At 38.2% G+C, this 17,520-nt stretch overlaps 4 protein-coding genes across 4 annotated transcripts; 3 read left to right on the top strand and 1 right to left on the bottom strand.

Moving 5' to 3' along the window:
• Positions 1 to 70: 70 nt before the first annotated feature.
• Positions 71 to 8,806, bottom strand: Cbr-mec-1 (the record flags this gene model as incomplete). The annotated part of the gene is made up of 28 exons (XM_045237862.1): positions 71 to 359; positions 407 to 530; positions 572 to 642; positions 694 to 1,024; positions 1,070 to 1,264; positions 1,614 to 1,751; positions 1,798 to 2,039; positions 2,087 to 2,287; positions 2,328 to 2,407; positions 2,438 to 2,655; positions 2,704 to 2,916; positions 2,949 to 3,085; positions 3,128 to 3,197; positions 3,246 to 3,397; positions 3,454 to 3,647; positions 3,757 to 4,512; positions 4,556 to 4,945; positions 4,988 to 5,130; positions 5,185 to 5,503; positions 5,552 to 6,184; positions 6,233 to 6,324; positions 6,375 to 6,587; positions 6,633 to 6,750; positions 6,793 to 6,883; positions 6,931 to 7,126; positions 7,279 to 7,384; positions 7,993 to 8,442; positions 8,663 to 8,806. The coding sequence occupies 28 exons, from the start codon at positions 8,804 to 8,806 to the stop codon at positions 71 to 73; spliced, it is 6,306 nt and encodes a 2,101-aa protein (XP_045096652.1).
• A 2,703-nt stretch (positions 8,807 to 11,509) lies between these two features.
• Positions 11,510 to 13,670, top strand: Cbr-srg-31 (the record flags this gene model as incomplete). The annotated part of the gene is made up of 5 exons (XM_045237861.1): positions 11,510 to 11,683; positions 12,077 to 12,310; positions 12,361 to 12,690; positions 12,755 to 12,892; positions 13,515 to 13,670. 5 exons carry the CDS (start codon positions 11,510 to 11,512, stop codon positions 13,668 to 13,670), a joined length of 1,032 nt encoding a protein of 343 aa, XP_045096651.1.
• A 200-nt stretch (positions 13,671 to 13,870) lies between these two features.
• Positions 13,871 to 14,304, top strand: CBG27156 (the record flags this gene model as incomplete). The annotated part of the gene is made up of 2 exons (XM_045237860.1): positions 13,871 to 14,171; positions 14,228 to 14,304. 2 exons carry the CDS (start codon positions 13,871 to 13,873, stop codon positions 14,302 to 14,304), a joined length of 378 nt encoding a protein of 125 aa, XP_045100177.1.
• Positions 14,305 to 15,402: 1,098 nt separating this feature from the next.
• Positions 15,403 to 17,042, top strand: CBG19045 (the record flags this gene model as incomplete). The annotated part of the gene is made up of 7 exons (XM_045237859.1): positions 15,403 to 15,490; positions 15,681 to 15,839; positions 15,895 to 16,215; positions 16,262 to 16,582; positions 16,629 to 16,745; positions 16,794 to 16,922; positions 16,966 to 17,042. 7 exons carry the CDS (start codon positions 15,403 to 15,405, stop codon positions 17,040 to 17,042), a joined length of 1,212 nt encoding a protein of 403 aa, XP_045096650.1.
• Positions 17,043 to 17,520: the final 478 nt, after the last annotated feature.

The raw sequence follows: 17,520 nt of genomic DNA, 5'->3' as shown, positions 1-17,520 counted from the left end.
TTTTTTCAGAATGCGGGTTTCTAGAGAATCAAATGAATTTGTTTTATTAGAAAAGAACACTCATATTATCCTAACAAATCTCATGACATTGATTAGCTCGCAACACGAGAATTGCAGCAATCGTCTCATTTTTTCGCTGAATTCGTCCGGATAAACCATCTTTAGGGCGATACATTGGGTTCACCGAGTCTAATCCAAAGTAGAAAGAATACAAGTTTTGCCCTCGTAAAAATGGTCTGATAATGTTACAAAACTCTTCTCCCTCCGTAGTTCGGTAACTTTCGCTGATGCAATCAGAAGATCCTTGAATTGAGCAATAATGAACGTTTAGCACTGTATCTCTCCCAGAGACATTGTATCTGAATTAGAAAAAACTAGATTTGAAAACCGTCCCGATGTGATGAACCTGTATCCGTAACAAGAAGTGTAGTCCATCCACTGGGGTTCGGATTTGAAATAGGTTTGATTTAATCCATTCAAATTAATGTGTCTGAGCATTGGAGTTTTGTCTTTTGGCTTTGATCCGGAGTCTGAAACAATTTATGGAACTTTGAAAACAGCTGATGCGCACATCCAACTGGAAGTTTTACTTTTGCCTTTTTTTTTGAAGGTGGAGCTGCACGAGGGAATCGTTTTTCACATCTTAAATCAGGAAATCTTGAATAAAAAAACTGCAATATTCCGATTACTCACTTTGTTTGACATTCTTCTTTTGTTAAAAAATTATTTCCGCTTTTTCCACACCCCGTATAATGAAATCCTTTGCATTGTCGAGCTCTCTTATTGAAGTAGTATCGATTCGACATTGCTTCACACCAACTTCCTCTGTCCAGTGATTCCATACACGGATCTGTTCCAGTCACTTCACACGCCTTCTGGCAAATTTCAAAAGTTTCAAATCTATTTGGGTTTCCTCCACATCCTCCATACAAAAATTGATCGCAAGTACCACGGGTTAAGTTGTAGAACCAGACATAACGCAATTGATTACAAGATCCCCAATCGGGTGGGAAGGAACAGATACCTGAAGTTCAACATTCTTCTGTACTTCTTTGATGGAAACACTCACGTGGATCATTACTATTCAATAGTCCCTTGCAAGTCTGTTCACAAGAGTTTTGAGTCGCAAATCGATTTCTATTCCCTCCGCATCCAGAATAAGTGAATGAAGTACACTTCTGAGCTCCGTATGTCCATCTCTGCAGCGGATAGGAACTCGAATTCTTTCCGCAGATTCCCTTGTCTCCCGGTGCTTCGAAGCACACTGTAATATTGGATTGACTATTTTCTATGTTTTTTCCCTTGTCTGATTTTCTGTTTTCTTGTATTGTCATATCACTTCAATCAGTCCATCAGAGAAACCATTTATTATAAAAGGGGTTGGACATAAAATACTTTCGTTAGTAGAAGCTCAATACGTGGATCAAACTGAAATGACAGACATACGAAAATCAGAAAAAGTAAGACAAAAGCGGACAAAAAACACACACACAACCGGGAAATTTTCTAAGATCAGATGGCAATAGAGATTCAAAAAGAAATGAGAAGAAAACGAATCAATTAAAGTTGTTGCACTCTAGCACGGATCTTTCGAATTCCAAACTTTGGCCTACCCTCGCTGCTTGCTCGAGTTTTCCGTTCCAATTCTCTGGGCTGATTGGATCGAGAACAAGTTCGCTGACAAATTTCGTACGAGTAGAAGTTATTCGCATTACCTCCACATCCCAGATACCACATTTGAGAACATTTTCCTGGAAAACAAAGCTTCGAATCATACCAGATTCAGTGATATTTTACCATAACTCCGATCGTAATAAAATCTGAATCCAGCTTGTGGCAAACAACTATCTTCGTTCTTTCCATATCCAATGTGCATGGGTAAGTGGCAATCTACTTCTGCTTCATTCATTGAATTGAATGCGAAACACAAGTTTTCACATTGAGATACCGTCATGAATCGGTTGGAATTTCCTCCACAACCAGAATAGGCGAAAGGTCGACAGGTTCGAGAAGTCCTGTCATAGTAGAATGCAGGATAACTGGAAAAATTTTTAAGATAAAAGTATGTAGGAAGAAAGAAACTAACGTTTCTTGACAATTTCCGATTTCCACTGGCTCTAAGCATCTAAATTTGGAGTCTTGAGATGCCAATTTGGATGAAATTTCAAATCCTGGATGCTTGCAGTTCGATGTACATGACTTCTCATCTGGGAAGATATTCTGAGAAGATGACGTGCAGCCATCCCACCAGAATGATGTGCAGTCTCCAGATGATTGCTGAAAATTACTTTATATCAGTATTTGTGCATGATTCGAATAAAACCTACATCAAAGTACCATTTCTCTTTCCATTGAGAGTTTCCACAGGATTCTGTGTACTTATGGTCGAACTTGTCAGCGCAAATAGCTGAAAAAAGTTTATTTGAAGATTTTAAACCTCATGTTCTCTACCTGGTTTTCTCTCTTCCCGTTTCCTTTCACAAATCCATTGACATGATTCTAGAGTACTGAAGATGTTCTCATTCTCTCCCTTGCAATTTCCAAACCAGAACATTTTGCAGATTCCAGATGATGCATCGAAATAATAATATTGTTGAGGTTGCTCAGCGGAACAAGAGTTCTCATAGTTTTTGTCAAATGGCTGAATACATGCTTCTGAAATATGAAAGTTTAATCTCTTCAGATTTCAGACAACATTCTTACGTGTCAATTCTCTCGGCGGTGATTCACATAAATCTTGACAAACAGTCATATCTGCGAAGAAATTCTGTGATTTGGATTGGCATCCCCCCCAGTGGAATGCTACGCATTTCTTGCGGTCATGGTCAAAATAGAAGCGGTTTGTGAACTCTCCATGTCTACAATCTTCCAAATATCTCTCGTCGAATTTATCCAGACAAGATTCTGAAAGTGTTTCTTGTTTGTGTTTTTTTCCAGTTTAATCTTACTTCCAGCTGGTTGTGGATGTCTTCCTTCACACTTCCATTGGCACGTTTCCTGATCATCGAAGTTATTTTTTGAAGAACTAAAGCATCCATTACTCCAGAACATACGACAGGAGCGAGTGTCCTTATCATAGTAGTACCTGGAAAATGAATCTAAACTTTACAAAATTCTTTTTAAAAACCTATTGCTCCATGTCTTTCCATCACCACATGGCTTCGATAGAGTCTCATTGAAGCTTTCCAAACATTCAGCTGAAATTTGATGTTCGATCAAATGTCCATCTTCTCAAAACTTCAAACCTGCAACAGTCACTGGATGGTCTACCATTTTTGAATACGCCAGATCTTCCCGTCCCTCATGATCTCGTTTGATGTCAGCTAGTTTCTGGTCGAGGTCCAGTTTGAAACGATGTTCCGGCGAGACGTGTGCCTTTATTTTCAGAATGATTGGACTTGATAATTTTGAGGCAGCGGGCACCAAATGCGCGGATCCCGAAACGAAAATTACCGTGTTAGATGAAGCAGAATCTGATGATGATGAAGATGAAGTTGACGACTCTTGGATTTCAGAAGATGACGAGATGACTTCTTTGGAATGATCTTCTGGATAGTCCTTGATAAAAAATGAACTTTATCAGAGAACCTACCGCCTGTCATAGGAAAATCAGTTGCAAATTTATGAGCGCAAGATGTCCGACAAGTCTGAAAACCAAAATTTTTAGTTTGATTATTACATTGTTACCGATTTCCAAATGCTTCTCACAACCCGAAACGATCACATTAAGCGTTTCATCCTTTCGTTCAATAATACCTCCTTATCAAACCAAATATTTCTGCTACTTGTATGACATCCTCCATACCAGAACGCCTTACAAGCTTTGGCTTTTGCATCGTAGTAACTTCTCACAACCCAAGAATCTCCTAAACAATCTTCATCCCACTTCGGATCATATTCGTCGTCACATGGATCATTAATGGATCGAGTAGTAGGTGTCTTATTAGTTGGTTCTGACTTCAGTGGTGTTGTCTGTTTCGTTTGTTCCATCCATGTGATAGTGGGTACTGTGGGTGGAGATTTATCAATGATTGTCACAACTTCTGGTTTTTGAAAGTCGTATTTGATGTAATCATTACTAGCCGATTCAATTCTTCTCACGAACTCCTCTGGTTTTGTGTACCCTGGATGTCCTCCAGACTTCATATCGTGAACAACCCTATCAATGTGACTATAAAACGCCGGTTCGATTTCCGCTTTATCTCCTTCTGATACATTCACAATGTTCCCAGCAGTTGGAAGGGGTCCCTTTGTTTTGAATGATGGTGTCGGAAGAAGGCGGAGAAGTCGTTGCTCTTCTAAGCGCTGGAAATTTCCATCTAATTCGACGACTTTTCTATGCTTTTGTTCGGGGAAAAGATCTTCAGAATGAGGATAAGTGAGTTTTAAACTTGTCGTCAGTCGATCTTTGCGAGGAGGAATCGGAGTACTCAAACCGCCAGGTGGGATATAAACCTTTGAGGAGAAACTAGCAGGAGTTCCGTATTTGTGGGCGCATGTATGGCGGCAGTTCTGAAAGTCCGACCATCACTTTTTTGCGAATTGTAAAACTTACAGCATGATCAGGGAAAAAGTTTCTGCTCTCCACTTCGCATCCTCCATACCAAAATGATTTGCATGCTCCTCTGTCGGAATTGAAGAACCATTTAATCTCCCATTGATCGTTTTTGCAGTCTTCTTCAAGTTTCGGATGAAGAGGTTCGTCGCAAAGGTCTTCTGGTCGATCAAGAATCTTGATAGTTTCCAAAACCTTTTTCTTTTCGGCCTCCACGAAATCATTGAAAGTTGTAGTAGTCGTCGTCTGCGTTGAAGCTGTAGAAGTGGATTGTTTCTCAGTTATCTCATGAGTAGTTGGATCAATTTTTTTCTTCGTTGTAGGAGCAGAGGTTGGTGTACTGGGCTTTCCAGGAGTTGAAAAGTTATCAGGGAGAGCGAGAAGTTTCTTCTAAAAAATTGAAATTAGCAAGCTCCTTTTTGGGAATCCCACCCTAAACTCAGCCATGTATTTCAGTCTGTCAAACTTTGTAGTTGCCGTAACTTCTGATTTGATTGCAAAGTTTACAAACGTCTTCTCATGGTTTGGTGGGAACTTTTCAGGAAGTTCTGATGACTCATCTGGCTTGAGAGCTTCTACAAAAGTTCATATGTATAAATTTCTAGTTCAATTCGTAAAAAATAACTGACTATTCAGAATCAAATTCAATGGATCGGTTTGTTTGTAGTTTGGTCGTTTGGTCTCTTCTAGGAGAACAGAAGAAGTTGTTGGAGAAGCCGTCGTAGTTGTCGTCGTCGTTGTTGATGTTGTAGTTGTAGCTGTTGTAGTTGTTGCAATTTCTGAACATTTACATTTCAGAGGAGAGCTAACATCAATTGTCCTACTTTTAGCAGTCTCTCCAATCTTTTTGACACACTTGTTGTTACAGTCCTCATAATTTTTGAAAATATTTTTCTTCTCAAAATCTGGCTCTCCACATGAAGAATCATACCAAAAAGCTTCACACTCCTATAAATCTCAAGATTTTGTTCGAAGAACTTAAATAATCCTAGATACCTTAAACTGCTCATTCCAATAGAAAAGCTCATTCCAGTCAGCTGACGTACACTCATTCCGAAGATCAGCATCATATTCCAAATCGCATGTTGTGGGAGCTGCTAAAACTTTTTCAACGGGTTCTTCTTTTTTAAGCTCTTCCAAAATACTGTGTTCTATTTCTTCTTTTTTAGTAGCCTCGGTTGTCTCTTCTTGTTTGGGGATGATCTTTTTAAGCTCTTCTGTTTCTACTTTTTTAGCGTTTTGTTTTAAAAACTCGTTCGGGTTAAAACCGTTGTGATGTTGTTTGCTTTGGTCTTCGTCCTTTTCCGTGCTCAGGACGTCTTCTAGATAATTTTGAGGTTTGACTTTGAAAAAGAAACTGTGTTCATCCTCCGGTGACTTTGTTAATGTTGTTGTGGTGGTAGTGGGGGTGGTTGTTTCTTCAGGTACGATCTCCTCTTCAACCGGCTCTTCTTCTTCTACTTCTACCCTTTCTTCTACTTCGTCTTCTTTTTCTTTTTCTATCGGAACCACATAATCTCCTTGACCACCGTCGCACTTTTTTTTACAATCATCGAAACTTTCGAAAAAGTTCTTTCCAGCTCTATCTCTTGGATCACAGGAGGAATCATACCAGAATGGTTCGCAATCCTAAAAACAATGTTTATAATCTACTTCTAATGGATAACATGCAGTAACCCTAAAATCCGAATTCCAGAAAAACTTCTCCGACCAATCAGCAGAAATGCATTCTTCTCGCAACACTGGCTCAAATTTCAATTCACAAATATCTGAAACTATTTCCATGATCTGGAATCTGGACTTCACAAAATCTCCTTACTATGATCAGGTGTCAATTCTCGAACCAACTCCTCCGCCTTCTCTGCCTCTTCCATTTTTTGACCCACTGATTTTGTATGGGCCACAGAGAAGTCTAAGTCAAGAGCCGGTTTCAAAGTGACTGGTTTCAATGGCCAATCATCAACTGATAACGGACGATCGGGTCGAACTGGTGACGATGGAGACGAGAATAGGTCGATTTTGTAGTGATTACCTGACATTTTGAGTTGGCGAATTTTTGGATTATATATTCAACTACTTTTTAAATCGTTTCCTCCATTTAAATCAGACGAAATTTGATGAGTTGGATGGTGGAGAGACTGTCCATTTGATTGGATATAATCTCGTTGACTCGATACACAAACTATGTCACAAGTCTAAAAAATGAGGTATTATAAAGACCAGAAGAACCTATAAACCTGTAAATCAGCGAAGAAATTTCTAGACTTGGTTTTACATCCTCCATAAAAGAACTGTTTGCATTGTACGGTTTCAGCGTCATAGTAATATCTGAAACCATTTTTTTCCAGAAAATCTTTTTTAGATGTGTCCCTCACTTGATTTCTTGTTTTCCATTGTTGCAATCTTCTTCAGTTAAATTCACATCAAATTCGTCCATACACGCCTCTTGTCCGATTTTACAATCCCCGTCAATACTAAAACCAGCATCACAAACACATTGAAAAGATCCAATTTCATTAACACATCTCGCATTCGCACCACAAACCGCTCCATTATCACATTCATTGAGATCTAGAAACATTAAAACTTTTTTTTTTCTGTGAAGTTGTTTAAAAGTTAAAGTACTCGTCTTCTTCCGTGTTTTAGTCTTATTCATACGAAATGAGATATCAGAAGTATGTTGCGAAAGTACATGAAAATGTTGCATTTATAATGTGACTCACCAATACAGACTTTTCCTAGTGGCCGGAACCCTTTCATGCATCCGCATTTTCCATCGATACATGTTCCGTAGAGAGGATCGCAACCTTGGCACACTCCGTTGTCGTTCTGGAAATAATTATCAAAAAAATCTTTTAAAAGTCTACATGTTAAAATAAAAGGGGTATTCATTTGAAATAGTTTTTGAAACATTTATATTACAGGCTTTGCACATACAGTACGGGTTAATAGATTTACAGAAATATGTTTTTAGATGGTATTCGGTTATTTTGAGCATTTTCAAAAGTGTGGAGCTTGGCTATCAAGTTTCTGATCATTTTGAAAACGTTGGGAAGTGTAAAACTGACCTCAATTGGAAAATTTTCACTTACTGAATTTTTTTAAAACTTCTAGTTTTTCAGCTATTTGCGGATTTCCGAGGACACCCGTTTTTTCACATTGTCAGTACAAGGACGGGTCAAAAAGGGGTGTCTTTCATAAAATGACACATAGCTGAAAAAGTAAGAACTTTCAAAAAATTCTGAAAATTCAAAGTTTCCAATCTAGGTCTGTTTTACCTCGCAAACTTGACAGTCGAGCTAAAAACTTCTCAAATGGTCAATATGACCGAAAATTAACCAGTACTGTAGATGTTATGATAACAGCGGCATTCATCTTTTATGATTTTAAGAGCGTTAAATTGCAGGTTTTGCATGAAAATATGAAAAAGTGTTTACAATGCCATATTGCCACTTATAAGCGAACTCCCGAACACCTTCACCTATTTTACGGCAGTTTATGATGCCCTTGTATCCTACCTTCGCTGAATCTATATCCTTTTCAGTTTCTTCAACTTTCTTTTCATCTGCCGGTGTGGTTGTAGTGACAGTTCTTCGATGCTTCAATTCTTGAACTGTTACCAACTTGTTCGGTTGTTTCACACATCGGTTCCGACAGTGCGCCCTTCTCATAAATCGATTCGAATTACCTCCACAACCTCTGGAAACAGTGTGATTTATGGGTGGTTCATTTCTCGAGGGATGCAGCTTACGAAAAAGTGAATCGTTTGCATTCATCGACTGCCGGGTCATAATAGTAGCGTACGAGTTGTTGAGAACACTTTCCAATGTCGACAGGCAACTGAAAAAAAGGGAATTGGGGCTTGATTGAATTACATAATTTCTCTTCTTCCCTCCCGAATTCTATTTTTTTCGCTTCTCCCTAAAACGTTTCACTCTTTTTTTTCGGCCACAACTTTGGTTCGACAAAAGTTCAGCTTTGCTAGTTGACTTGTCAGACATATTATCCCGAGGGAGAACATTTGGGAATACGATTGAGCGATGACAAGTGGTGCAAAAAAGTATAAGAAAAACTGGAACTGGGAAAAAACGACGACGACAAACAGACCTGACAAAAGTCAATGGCAGTTGCAGCTTGTAATGGTGAATGGATGACTGAAGAAGAAGAACCGAGACCAGTGCTCGAAGAGTACCAGGCCAAATCCTTGACGGCTAGGGTAAAAGGGAGAAATAGAAGAAAGAAAAAGTGCATTTTTGTGTTTAGATTGTACTTTCAGTTAGTTCAATTTTTTTTCTCCATTAGACGTTTTTCCTATTTTCCTGCAATATTAAACTTACCGAATAGAAAAAAAAACAGGGAAAGGAAGACAACATATATTGGAAACGTATGTGTGATGTGAGAGGGATATTACACTAGGGAATGTTGCCAATTTTTTCTGAGAGGGAACAAGATCAGAATGTTGGAAAACAATTCAGGTTGAGAATTATGACCAGGAATTGTCATACAGTATACTTACTTCAAAATTGAATTGTCCACAAGGTTAGGTACATATTACTAGACAACTAGTTCAGACAAGAATTTAAAAATAATGGTATGATGATTTTTTTTCCAATGAATCACAGTAAACCCTGAAAAGGCAAGACTTGAAAAATCAGCAAGAAAACATCTCGAAAAAGAGACACTTCGTTTTCTACCGTAATGGACGAGACCACCAGCCTCCCCCGCGGTCCGCTCTATTCTCGAAACGTCGGAAATGCGGGAATCCATGAATCCGGCAGTGGGTCGTGCCATCCCGAATCTTCTCTTCGCCCATCCGCCCCCTTCTTTTTCTTCTTCTGTTTCTCACTACTCATCGTCTATGCATATTGGCATTGTCTTTCTCTGTCGTCTCTCAATTTTACCCGTTCATACTCAATGAGACGAGCCACACCATATCCAGTAGTTTTACGGAGAGACATAGTGGGGGGGAAACCATCCATTCGCGTGTATTACACTACTAAACGCGAATCACGCAATTAGGCGAAAATTAAGATATTCAGTGGATGGGCGCAAAACATTTTTGGGACGCGGTCTCATGCACATAAACAACGCTGGCCAATTTGATTTCCGGGTGGTCAGATTTTGAAAGTTCGCCTTGTTTTTTTTGTTTTAATACAAAAAGGAATCAAGATTTGCTAACTTCCAGGGAAGTTCTCGAAACAGAAATCAGAACGAAATGGAACACAGACCACAACTTTAAGTTGTTTTTTTCAGGTGTGAGCAAATTTTTCTGCACAAAAAAGAAGATTTCTGTTCATTAATAATTATGTTGATTCGTCACAGATTTTTAAAAGTCAAAATTGAGTGTGATTCATTTGGATGATGTCAGACAAGAGAAGTTCGTAGTGATTTGTTCAGTTTTTTTTTCTATATGAATTTCTGGTATATTGTTCAGTATTGTGTCGTACTGTAAATGAATGAAGTCCTGAACGTTTTGATCAATCTGCCCATGATTGGGAAGTTCTTGCTCTATTCAATTGTATAATGCTATCCAAAAGTCTGAGAAATATCTCCAAACTTTAGGCTGTTTGTTTTTAAGGTGGTACCAGGAATGAGTACTAATACAAATGAGAACTCATTTAACCGCTATAATATGTATCTTAGGTTCTAACTTTTTGGGAAAGAAACTTTCAACTTTCTTTATTTACGATTTCTCATTTGTATGTAACAGTTCTCAATTATAGCAGTTCTCGTTTCCCGAATTCGCATCCTTGGTATTATCGTTTTTGAATCGATTGCTGATTGAATATTGTTAGGCGGAATTGAATAAAGCGCTTTTTTCAAATCTTCATACTTGTAAACCGGACCTTGCCATAGTTACTTTCAGAATCAACATATTAGGACCAGCTACATATATGATGAAACTCGATAAGTACTACAAAATGAAACTCTTTAAACATTGCATCTTATCGATGAACAAAGTTACAGACGAAACGAACCGAAAAAAACAGGCAATGTCCGGTCCGATCCGGATCAGCCACTTTATGGAAACTTTAACTTTGTTCATAGACAAGATACAGTTTTCCATATGGTATCCTTTTTTAGTACTCTTTGAGTTCCATCCGATTTAAACCAGTTGGTCTGAATACTGAATTTAAAAAAAACGGTCGGCGAAAGGCCGCCAGGGCCCGGATTACAAGTATGCAAACCTTTTTTGATTTCATATTTGGTCTCTAGTTGTCCTAATAATATTCTGCAACTGCAAAATGTTTTTCATGTACTTGTTTGATCACATCTGAGACTTCCTAACCTCATAATTTGTCTGGTCATCAGCTGGATTTTACGTGGGCTGCTAGTTTAAATGCTGCCTTCGTCGTAATTACATGTTATTCTGGAAATCTCGAATATCGAAGTTTTCTATATAAACTGACACTTCATTCTGGCTTGTTTTGTTTTTCTTGTCCTCTATGAACCCTGAGAAAATTCCGAATAACATACAACTTTTCAAACGATCACAAAACTTTTCCCAAGATTACTCATGATTTGGAATACTGTCCCACATCAAGCACAAGGTCTCAATATTGTGTTTTGTTCTGGGAAAATAGTCTCATGGAGATGAAATTTAAAATTTTTCGTGCTTCCAGAAACAACCATTTCACCTAGATTATGATCTCCCTTCTCATTTTTTGAGTTCCAAATTTTCTAGGAAAACTTCCAGACTTCATTTAGGACCATTCATAAGATATAGCCCGTTTCGATGAAAACCTAAATGACGTTTTATAAATATCCATCTAGACGAACCCGCCTGAATTATACCTTTTCTTCCTTCCCCCGAGAAAAAAAAACAGCCAGATCAAAATTTGCTTTCAATGGATCAGACGATTAGGAATTCAACATAAATTCAATTTCCTCCTACCCTCCCTTACTTCTGATTTTCCATTCGTTTGATTTTTCAACTGTACCCTCTCGCTCAAAATGTACGTGGAACTGAGTGAAGACTTACAGATGCTATCCGGTCTTCTTATAACTCAATTTGTGTATGGAACGATTTCTACGATGCTCTATTCTCTCACTGTTATCTTTCTGATTAAAAATTGGAAACATTTTGATAATTATTTCTTCAAATTGTATATTTACCAGTTTATTTTTGTAAGTTCAAACAAATATCACAACCTCATTTGATAGTAAGAGAGGAAATTCAAAAATAACTGTTGATTGATGTACTTGAATCGAACTGACTAATACTTCTTTAATTCAATTTTTACATTCTTATCAGGTGTCTGCAAACTACGTGACAACCATAAATCAAAATTTAGGTCGTTCTGATTGCTAAATTGATCAACAATCGGGGTTTATACATGAAAACATTTGAAAACTTAAACAAAATAACTGTATAAGGAATTTATTGAAGGAAAAGGACTGGAGATTTTTCTGAGCTCCTCCTGCGGTGGGCTCACAAATTCAACTCCTCTAGGGGTTTTTATGAATGGACTTTCCAAAAAATTATTGTGCTTTACATCCCACTTTTAAACAAATTCTCAGAATATGTGGATGTACTGGAACTTCTATGTCACTGGACGTCTTCCTGCCAGCACCTGTAGAGAATGCGCTCTTTCCTCATGGTTCGACTCTTTATCAAAGTCTTCCGACTCATCCTTTCCATACAATTTCTTCTTTTTCACACAATATCACTTGGGGTTCATGAGTTATACCAACGTTTTACTGACGTCTTTCAATCGCTACACTCTGATATTTATGCAGAAAATCTACACAAAAGTGAGTCAGGGATATAAAAGAGGGTCTTCCGACAAGTAGTGCATTTTCAGATATGGCACTATGGGACATATATAATCATAGGTATTTTCTGTTTACTTCCTCTTGGGTTTACGTATCCAGTACTGGCTAATCGTGCCTACGTCGAATACAACCCGTTATCGGATACCTACGTAGTAAGGACTGAAGCGAATCTATCTTCCTTGTACTCTGCTTTACTCGTCTGGATGATTGTTACGATGATTTTGAGTTTGTTTGTGAATACCCTATGTTGGTATAAAATATCAAAGTACAGTAAAGCAACTCGACAACAAAACGATTACCGGTTATTTTTGGTTTCTTTTGTGACTTTTCTAATCCAAGGCATGGTTTTCTGTATAGGTGTAAGTTGTTTTTGCATCTGATTTTTTTCATGTGAAATATGACTGCAAGAATACCAATTTCCAGACTATAAACAAAATCTCAGCGGATAGAGATCCATCAAAACTCTTATTGATCAGTCGGATTGGCCAAGTGATGAGTCCGTTTGCCAATGACTTGCTCACTCTTTCCACACCCTATGTTTTGATTATTTTCAGTAAACGTGTGAGTGATCTGATAAGCAACGGAAGAGCGTTTTGTTCCGTAGAAGGGAAGTAGAGGGGAGTAAGGACTAGGTGTGAAAAATTTCAGTGATAACCATTTTTATGTTCAAACTTCAAGGATGAACCGACCGATTGACAACAATTCGCTTAAGTCGTAATGAGGAGAAGAGAATATTAGTGCACATGAAACTTGTTAGTCATCAATTAATGTTATCTTTTGAAAATTCCGAAACCTCGCCCTAAAATTCCTTCGAGAGCATCTTTTCCCCAATTTTTTTATGGCGATGATGACGACTACAATAACATAGACGATGCTGAAAACCAGGAACTATAGTGACAGGAAAACATAATTGAATGAACAGAAGAAAAAGAAAAAAGGTAGCTGAAAAACAAGTTTTCTATTAAGCTGAAATCTATCTCGAAGCATTCTGATTACCAGAAAAGGCGTGTTAGATCTACGAGTGTATTATTTGGCTTATTCATTTCGCCAACGAATTTATCTTTTTTTTTTACTTAAATCTAGAAGTTTTCGTCAATGAAAATCGGAACTCCTTTCTTCTTTGAAAGAGCGAAGCCATTTTCCCGTTCTCTTCTAGAGCTTCCTTTTCAGAATAAAAAACAAGACGACCTCCCATATTCTAGAACTCTCCCACATTTACTCTCATCTTCAGATCCGTCAATCCGTCAAACAATTCTTTGTCAAAGGATCATTCGCCCCATCATCCATAACTCCCATCCAGAATATTCGTACCTCCAGAAGTGTTCTATCCAAAATATAATATTTCTTAAAATTTATTCACCTGTTCTCTGCTGCTGTTACTCATACATATTTTTTGTTACCTATATGAAACTGTCCCCGCCCATCCTGTTCGTTAAAGTAACTTTGATAACATCCTGCTTGTTCCGCACTTTCTCTCAATATAAAACGACTGGGCGGTTGCGAAAAAAGTCAGTTTCATACTCTCATTCCTATTTCAAGATGACCTCCTACAAAACTCTCATTGCTGTTCTCTTCGTCACAATTGCTGCAATGTCCTCGGCTCAAAGTACATCGGCGCCACCAACAGCACCTCCTGCAACTCAATCACCAGCAACTCAACCACCAGCTACTCAACCACCAGCTACACAAGCATCAAATACTGCTGCTCCATCTTTTCCTTCCTCTGGAGCTCCATCGACGGGAGCCGTTCAAGCAAGCTCAACTGTTCCAAATGTCGACCCCAACACTTCAAATGCCCCAACTGGAAACAATACTGTTGAAGCCACAACAATCACAATTGGTAAGTTTCACAGAAACAACACTTCATTAACTTTCATACTGACAAATTTATTTCAGGAACCTCCACAAAATCCGCACACGGAATCTCCGCCTTCCTTTCTGTTGTTCCAATCGCCATCTCAATGCTCATCTAAAATCATCAGATCATTCTCTACCGGTGGTAGTTTTTGCTTTAATCATTCATCTCAATAAACATTTGTGATTTTTATTTCCCTCACAATCAGTTGTCTGAAGTCTTATTAATGAAGTCTTAATCATTTGTATCAATTCTTTTTAATTTTAAAGGAATTTTTCGGACATTTCCTAATGAGTGTGGATAGTTAAAAATCAGAAGAAATGAAAAAAAAACTATGTTTTTTCGAATTTTCGTTCATATGCGCCTCTCAAGGAGTTGAACTTGGGCCCACTGATGGAGGTGTCGCGCCGCTTCCAGCTGAGGTACGGTGGTGTAAGCTGGGTGGTCGATATGAAAACGGACACGCATTGTATGATCACTAACTTAAAAAGAACTCTGGAAAATCTCCGGTCTTCACACTTTTAACCGGAGAACACAAAACTTTGAAACATCGGCAACATCAAAGCTATAAAAAGGTAACAATTAATTTGATAACACATATTTGGAATTCATGTTTATTTCGAAATATATTGTCATTTGCGGGGGTTTCTGAAAGCACAAATGTTGGTCAATCAGTTCATCTCCGTATTTCAGTCTTCCTAATCATCTTTTCAAAACTCCAAACAACGAAACCTCAGAAGGGCATCTGAAATTTGAATTGTGGAAAAGCGAGTACATATTTTAAAAAAATGCCTGTTTTTAGAAAATAACTGAGATTATCGGTTAAATAGATCGTGAAGAGCAAAGACCGATCGTGAGCAAGCAAAAAAAATAAGAATTTCACATGTTCGCACATTCAAAAAATAACAAAAATGCTCTGCGACCTTGTTTGCTTCCCAGTTTCCAGCTAAGAAGCAAAAACAGTTTTATGGCCCCTTATGAAATTCAAAGGAAATCCTGTTTTCATTTCTTCCGTTAAAATAACTGCACATTTTTAGCAGCATGTGTCATTTGTTGTCGCTATCCGAGGAATGTTTGTTCTCTTTCAACGCTTGTTATGATGTCCGGTTACTGCCCATTGGGATGGGTAGAATTTAAGATAAGATATTTTTCCTTCCTCTGTGATTGCATACAAAAAGCTCCAGGTGATTGGTGAATAGTCATTTTCGTACCCATCATGATGATTTCTACAAGAATTGTGCTTGTTATTTTAATTTTCTCCTATGCCTCATCTGCTCCAACCGTCCAATCTCCGATTTCCGATGGTGAGTTATTGAATTTGAATCGGCTTGAACCATTACGAGAACGAGCTCCAAGTTCTAAAATTAGGACAAAAGTAGTTAACCAATTTAGTTCCTAGAAGAACTGTAACTGAACTAGCTTCCATCACAGATCCTGAAATAGCGCGAGCCTAATGATTTTAAAAAAGAAGCGACGAATTCAAAATATTTTCAGCAAGTCCCGCCACAGAAAAAGCGTTCACCGAAATTCCATCTGATCCTGAAACTGCTGTAACGCCAAACGAGGAAATTAAGACAGTTACACCCGAGACAGAAACTCGTGTAACTCCAAATGAAGAAGCTTCCCAGCCAACAACCCTGAATATAGTTTCTGGTAAATTTCTTTTTTAGGGTAAAAATAGTTTAAAACTAATTTTTCCTTGTTTCAGGTGGTACTGTCACTGACTCTGGTTCATCTACCAATGCACCTACCGAGGCCGAAACGGTGGTTACTCCGTATGTGGACAAGAAAGAGACCGCTACTACAAAGGTGTACAATCCAACCACTGTAATAGTTAAATCTGAAACAGGTACATTTCTTCCCAAAAACAAAAAGTTCAATTTCGTTCTTTTTGTAGCGGGTACTGTTACTGAAGATGCTCCATCTACTAATCCACGAACCGAGACAGAAACTCCTGTCACTCAAAATGTTGATACTAAAGAAACCACGACTGCTCAACCGACAACTGCGGAAACGACTACCGATTTTGGTATATTAGGCAAAAACAGATTCAGAATTATTTCAAATTGTTTCAGGTAGTACTGTCATTGACTTTGGTTCATCTACCAATGCACCTACCGAGGCCGAAACGGTGGTTACTCCGTATGTGGACAAGAAAGAGACCACTACTACAAAGGTGTACAATCCAACCACTGTAATAGTTAAATCTGAAACAGGTACATTTCTTCCCAAAAACAAAAAGTTCAATTTCGTTCTTTTTGTAGCGAGTACTGTTACTGAAGATGCTCCATCTACTAATCCACGAACCGAGACAGAAACTCCTGTCACTCAAAATGTTGATACTAAAGAAACCACAACTGCTCAACCGACAACTGCGGAAACGACTACCGATTTTGGTATATTAGGCAAAAACAGATTCAGAATGATTTCAAATTGTTTCAGGTAGTACTGTCACTAACTTTGTTTCATCTACCAATGCACCTACCGAGGCCGAAACGGCGGTTACTCCAAATGTGGACGTCAGAAATACCACTACTACTACTGAAGCTAGTACTGCAGGTAATACAAAACTCCGCATGCTACTCTCCTAAACTCTTACCATTTCAGAAATTACAGTAACTGAAGCAGCTCCTACTGAAGCTCATACGGAACCAGAAACAGCTCCCACTCCGTTTGTGGAAGATGTCACAGGGACTGCATCAGTGGCGTCCAGTCCAGATTCTACTTCAACAATCAGTAAGATATTGAACTCAATATTTCATCAAAATTTTTTTTACAGTTACAACCACAATGTCTTCGCATGGAGTCTCTTATTTGTTCTCAGCCCTTGTCTTGCTCATTTCTTTAGTTTTCTAATATTTTTCAATAAATTTTGAAATTTATGTCAACTTGTTTATGTGCATCATAAGCAATCAGCAGCAAGTAATACTCTTAAAAGCATACTTGCTATCAAAAATCAGTTGAAAATAGTTTTGACATCATTCGAAAAACAACTTTCGAAATGTTCGATTCCTGAGTAAACTAAAGAGAGTTTCAAAACTATTTCAAACTTTATGGTCAAACTTTATTTGCATGCATTCCGTAAAAACGCAACAAAAGTTTTTCCAAGTGGTCACCAAACAAAAAACTGGGAATGTCCAGCAACACCATCATACAGGAAAATATGAACTCAAGGACAAGGGAAAGCGTACCGGATGGCCAAAAAAAAAGTGTCTCGATTCTAGGATTAACATCATCTACTTCTCTTCCTCCCATCATTAAACAATTTTATCCGTCAGTTTATAATTGTCGGCTAACCAACCTCCTCCCACCTGCGTCTCATCCCTCTTTTCAA

This window comes from Caenorhabditis briggsae (genome assembly GCF_000004555.2).
Source record: "Caenorhabditis briggsae complete genome, chrV, whole genome shotgun sequence".
Classification (NCBI taxonomy): Eukaryota; Metazoa; Nematoda; class Chromadorea; order Rhabditida; family Rhabditidae; genus Caenorhabditis; species Caenorhabditis briggsae.
Note: the sequence above shows the minus strand (reverse complement) of the source record. Positions and strands in the feature narration are given on the sequence as shown.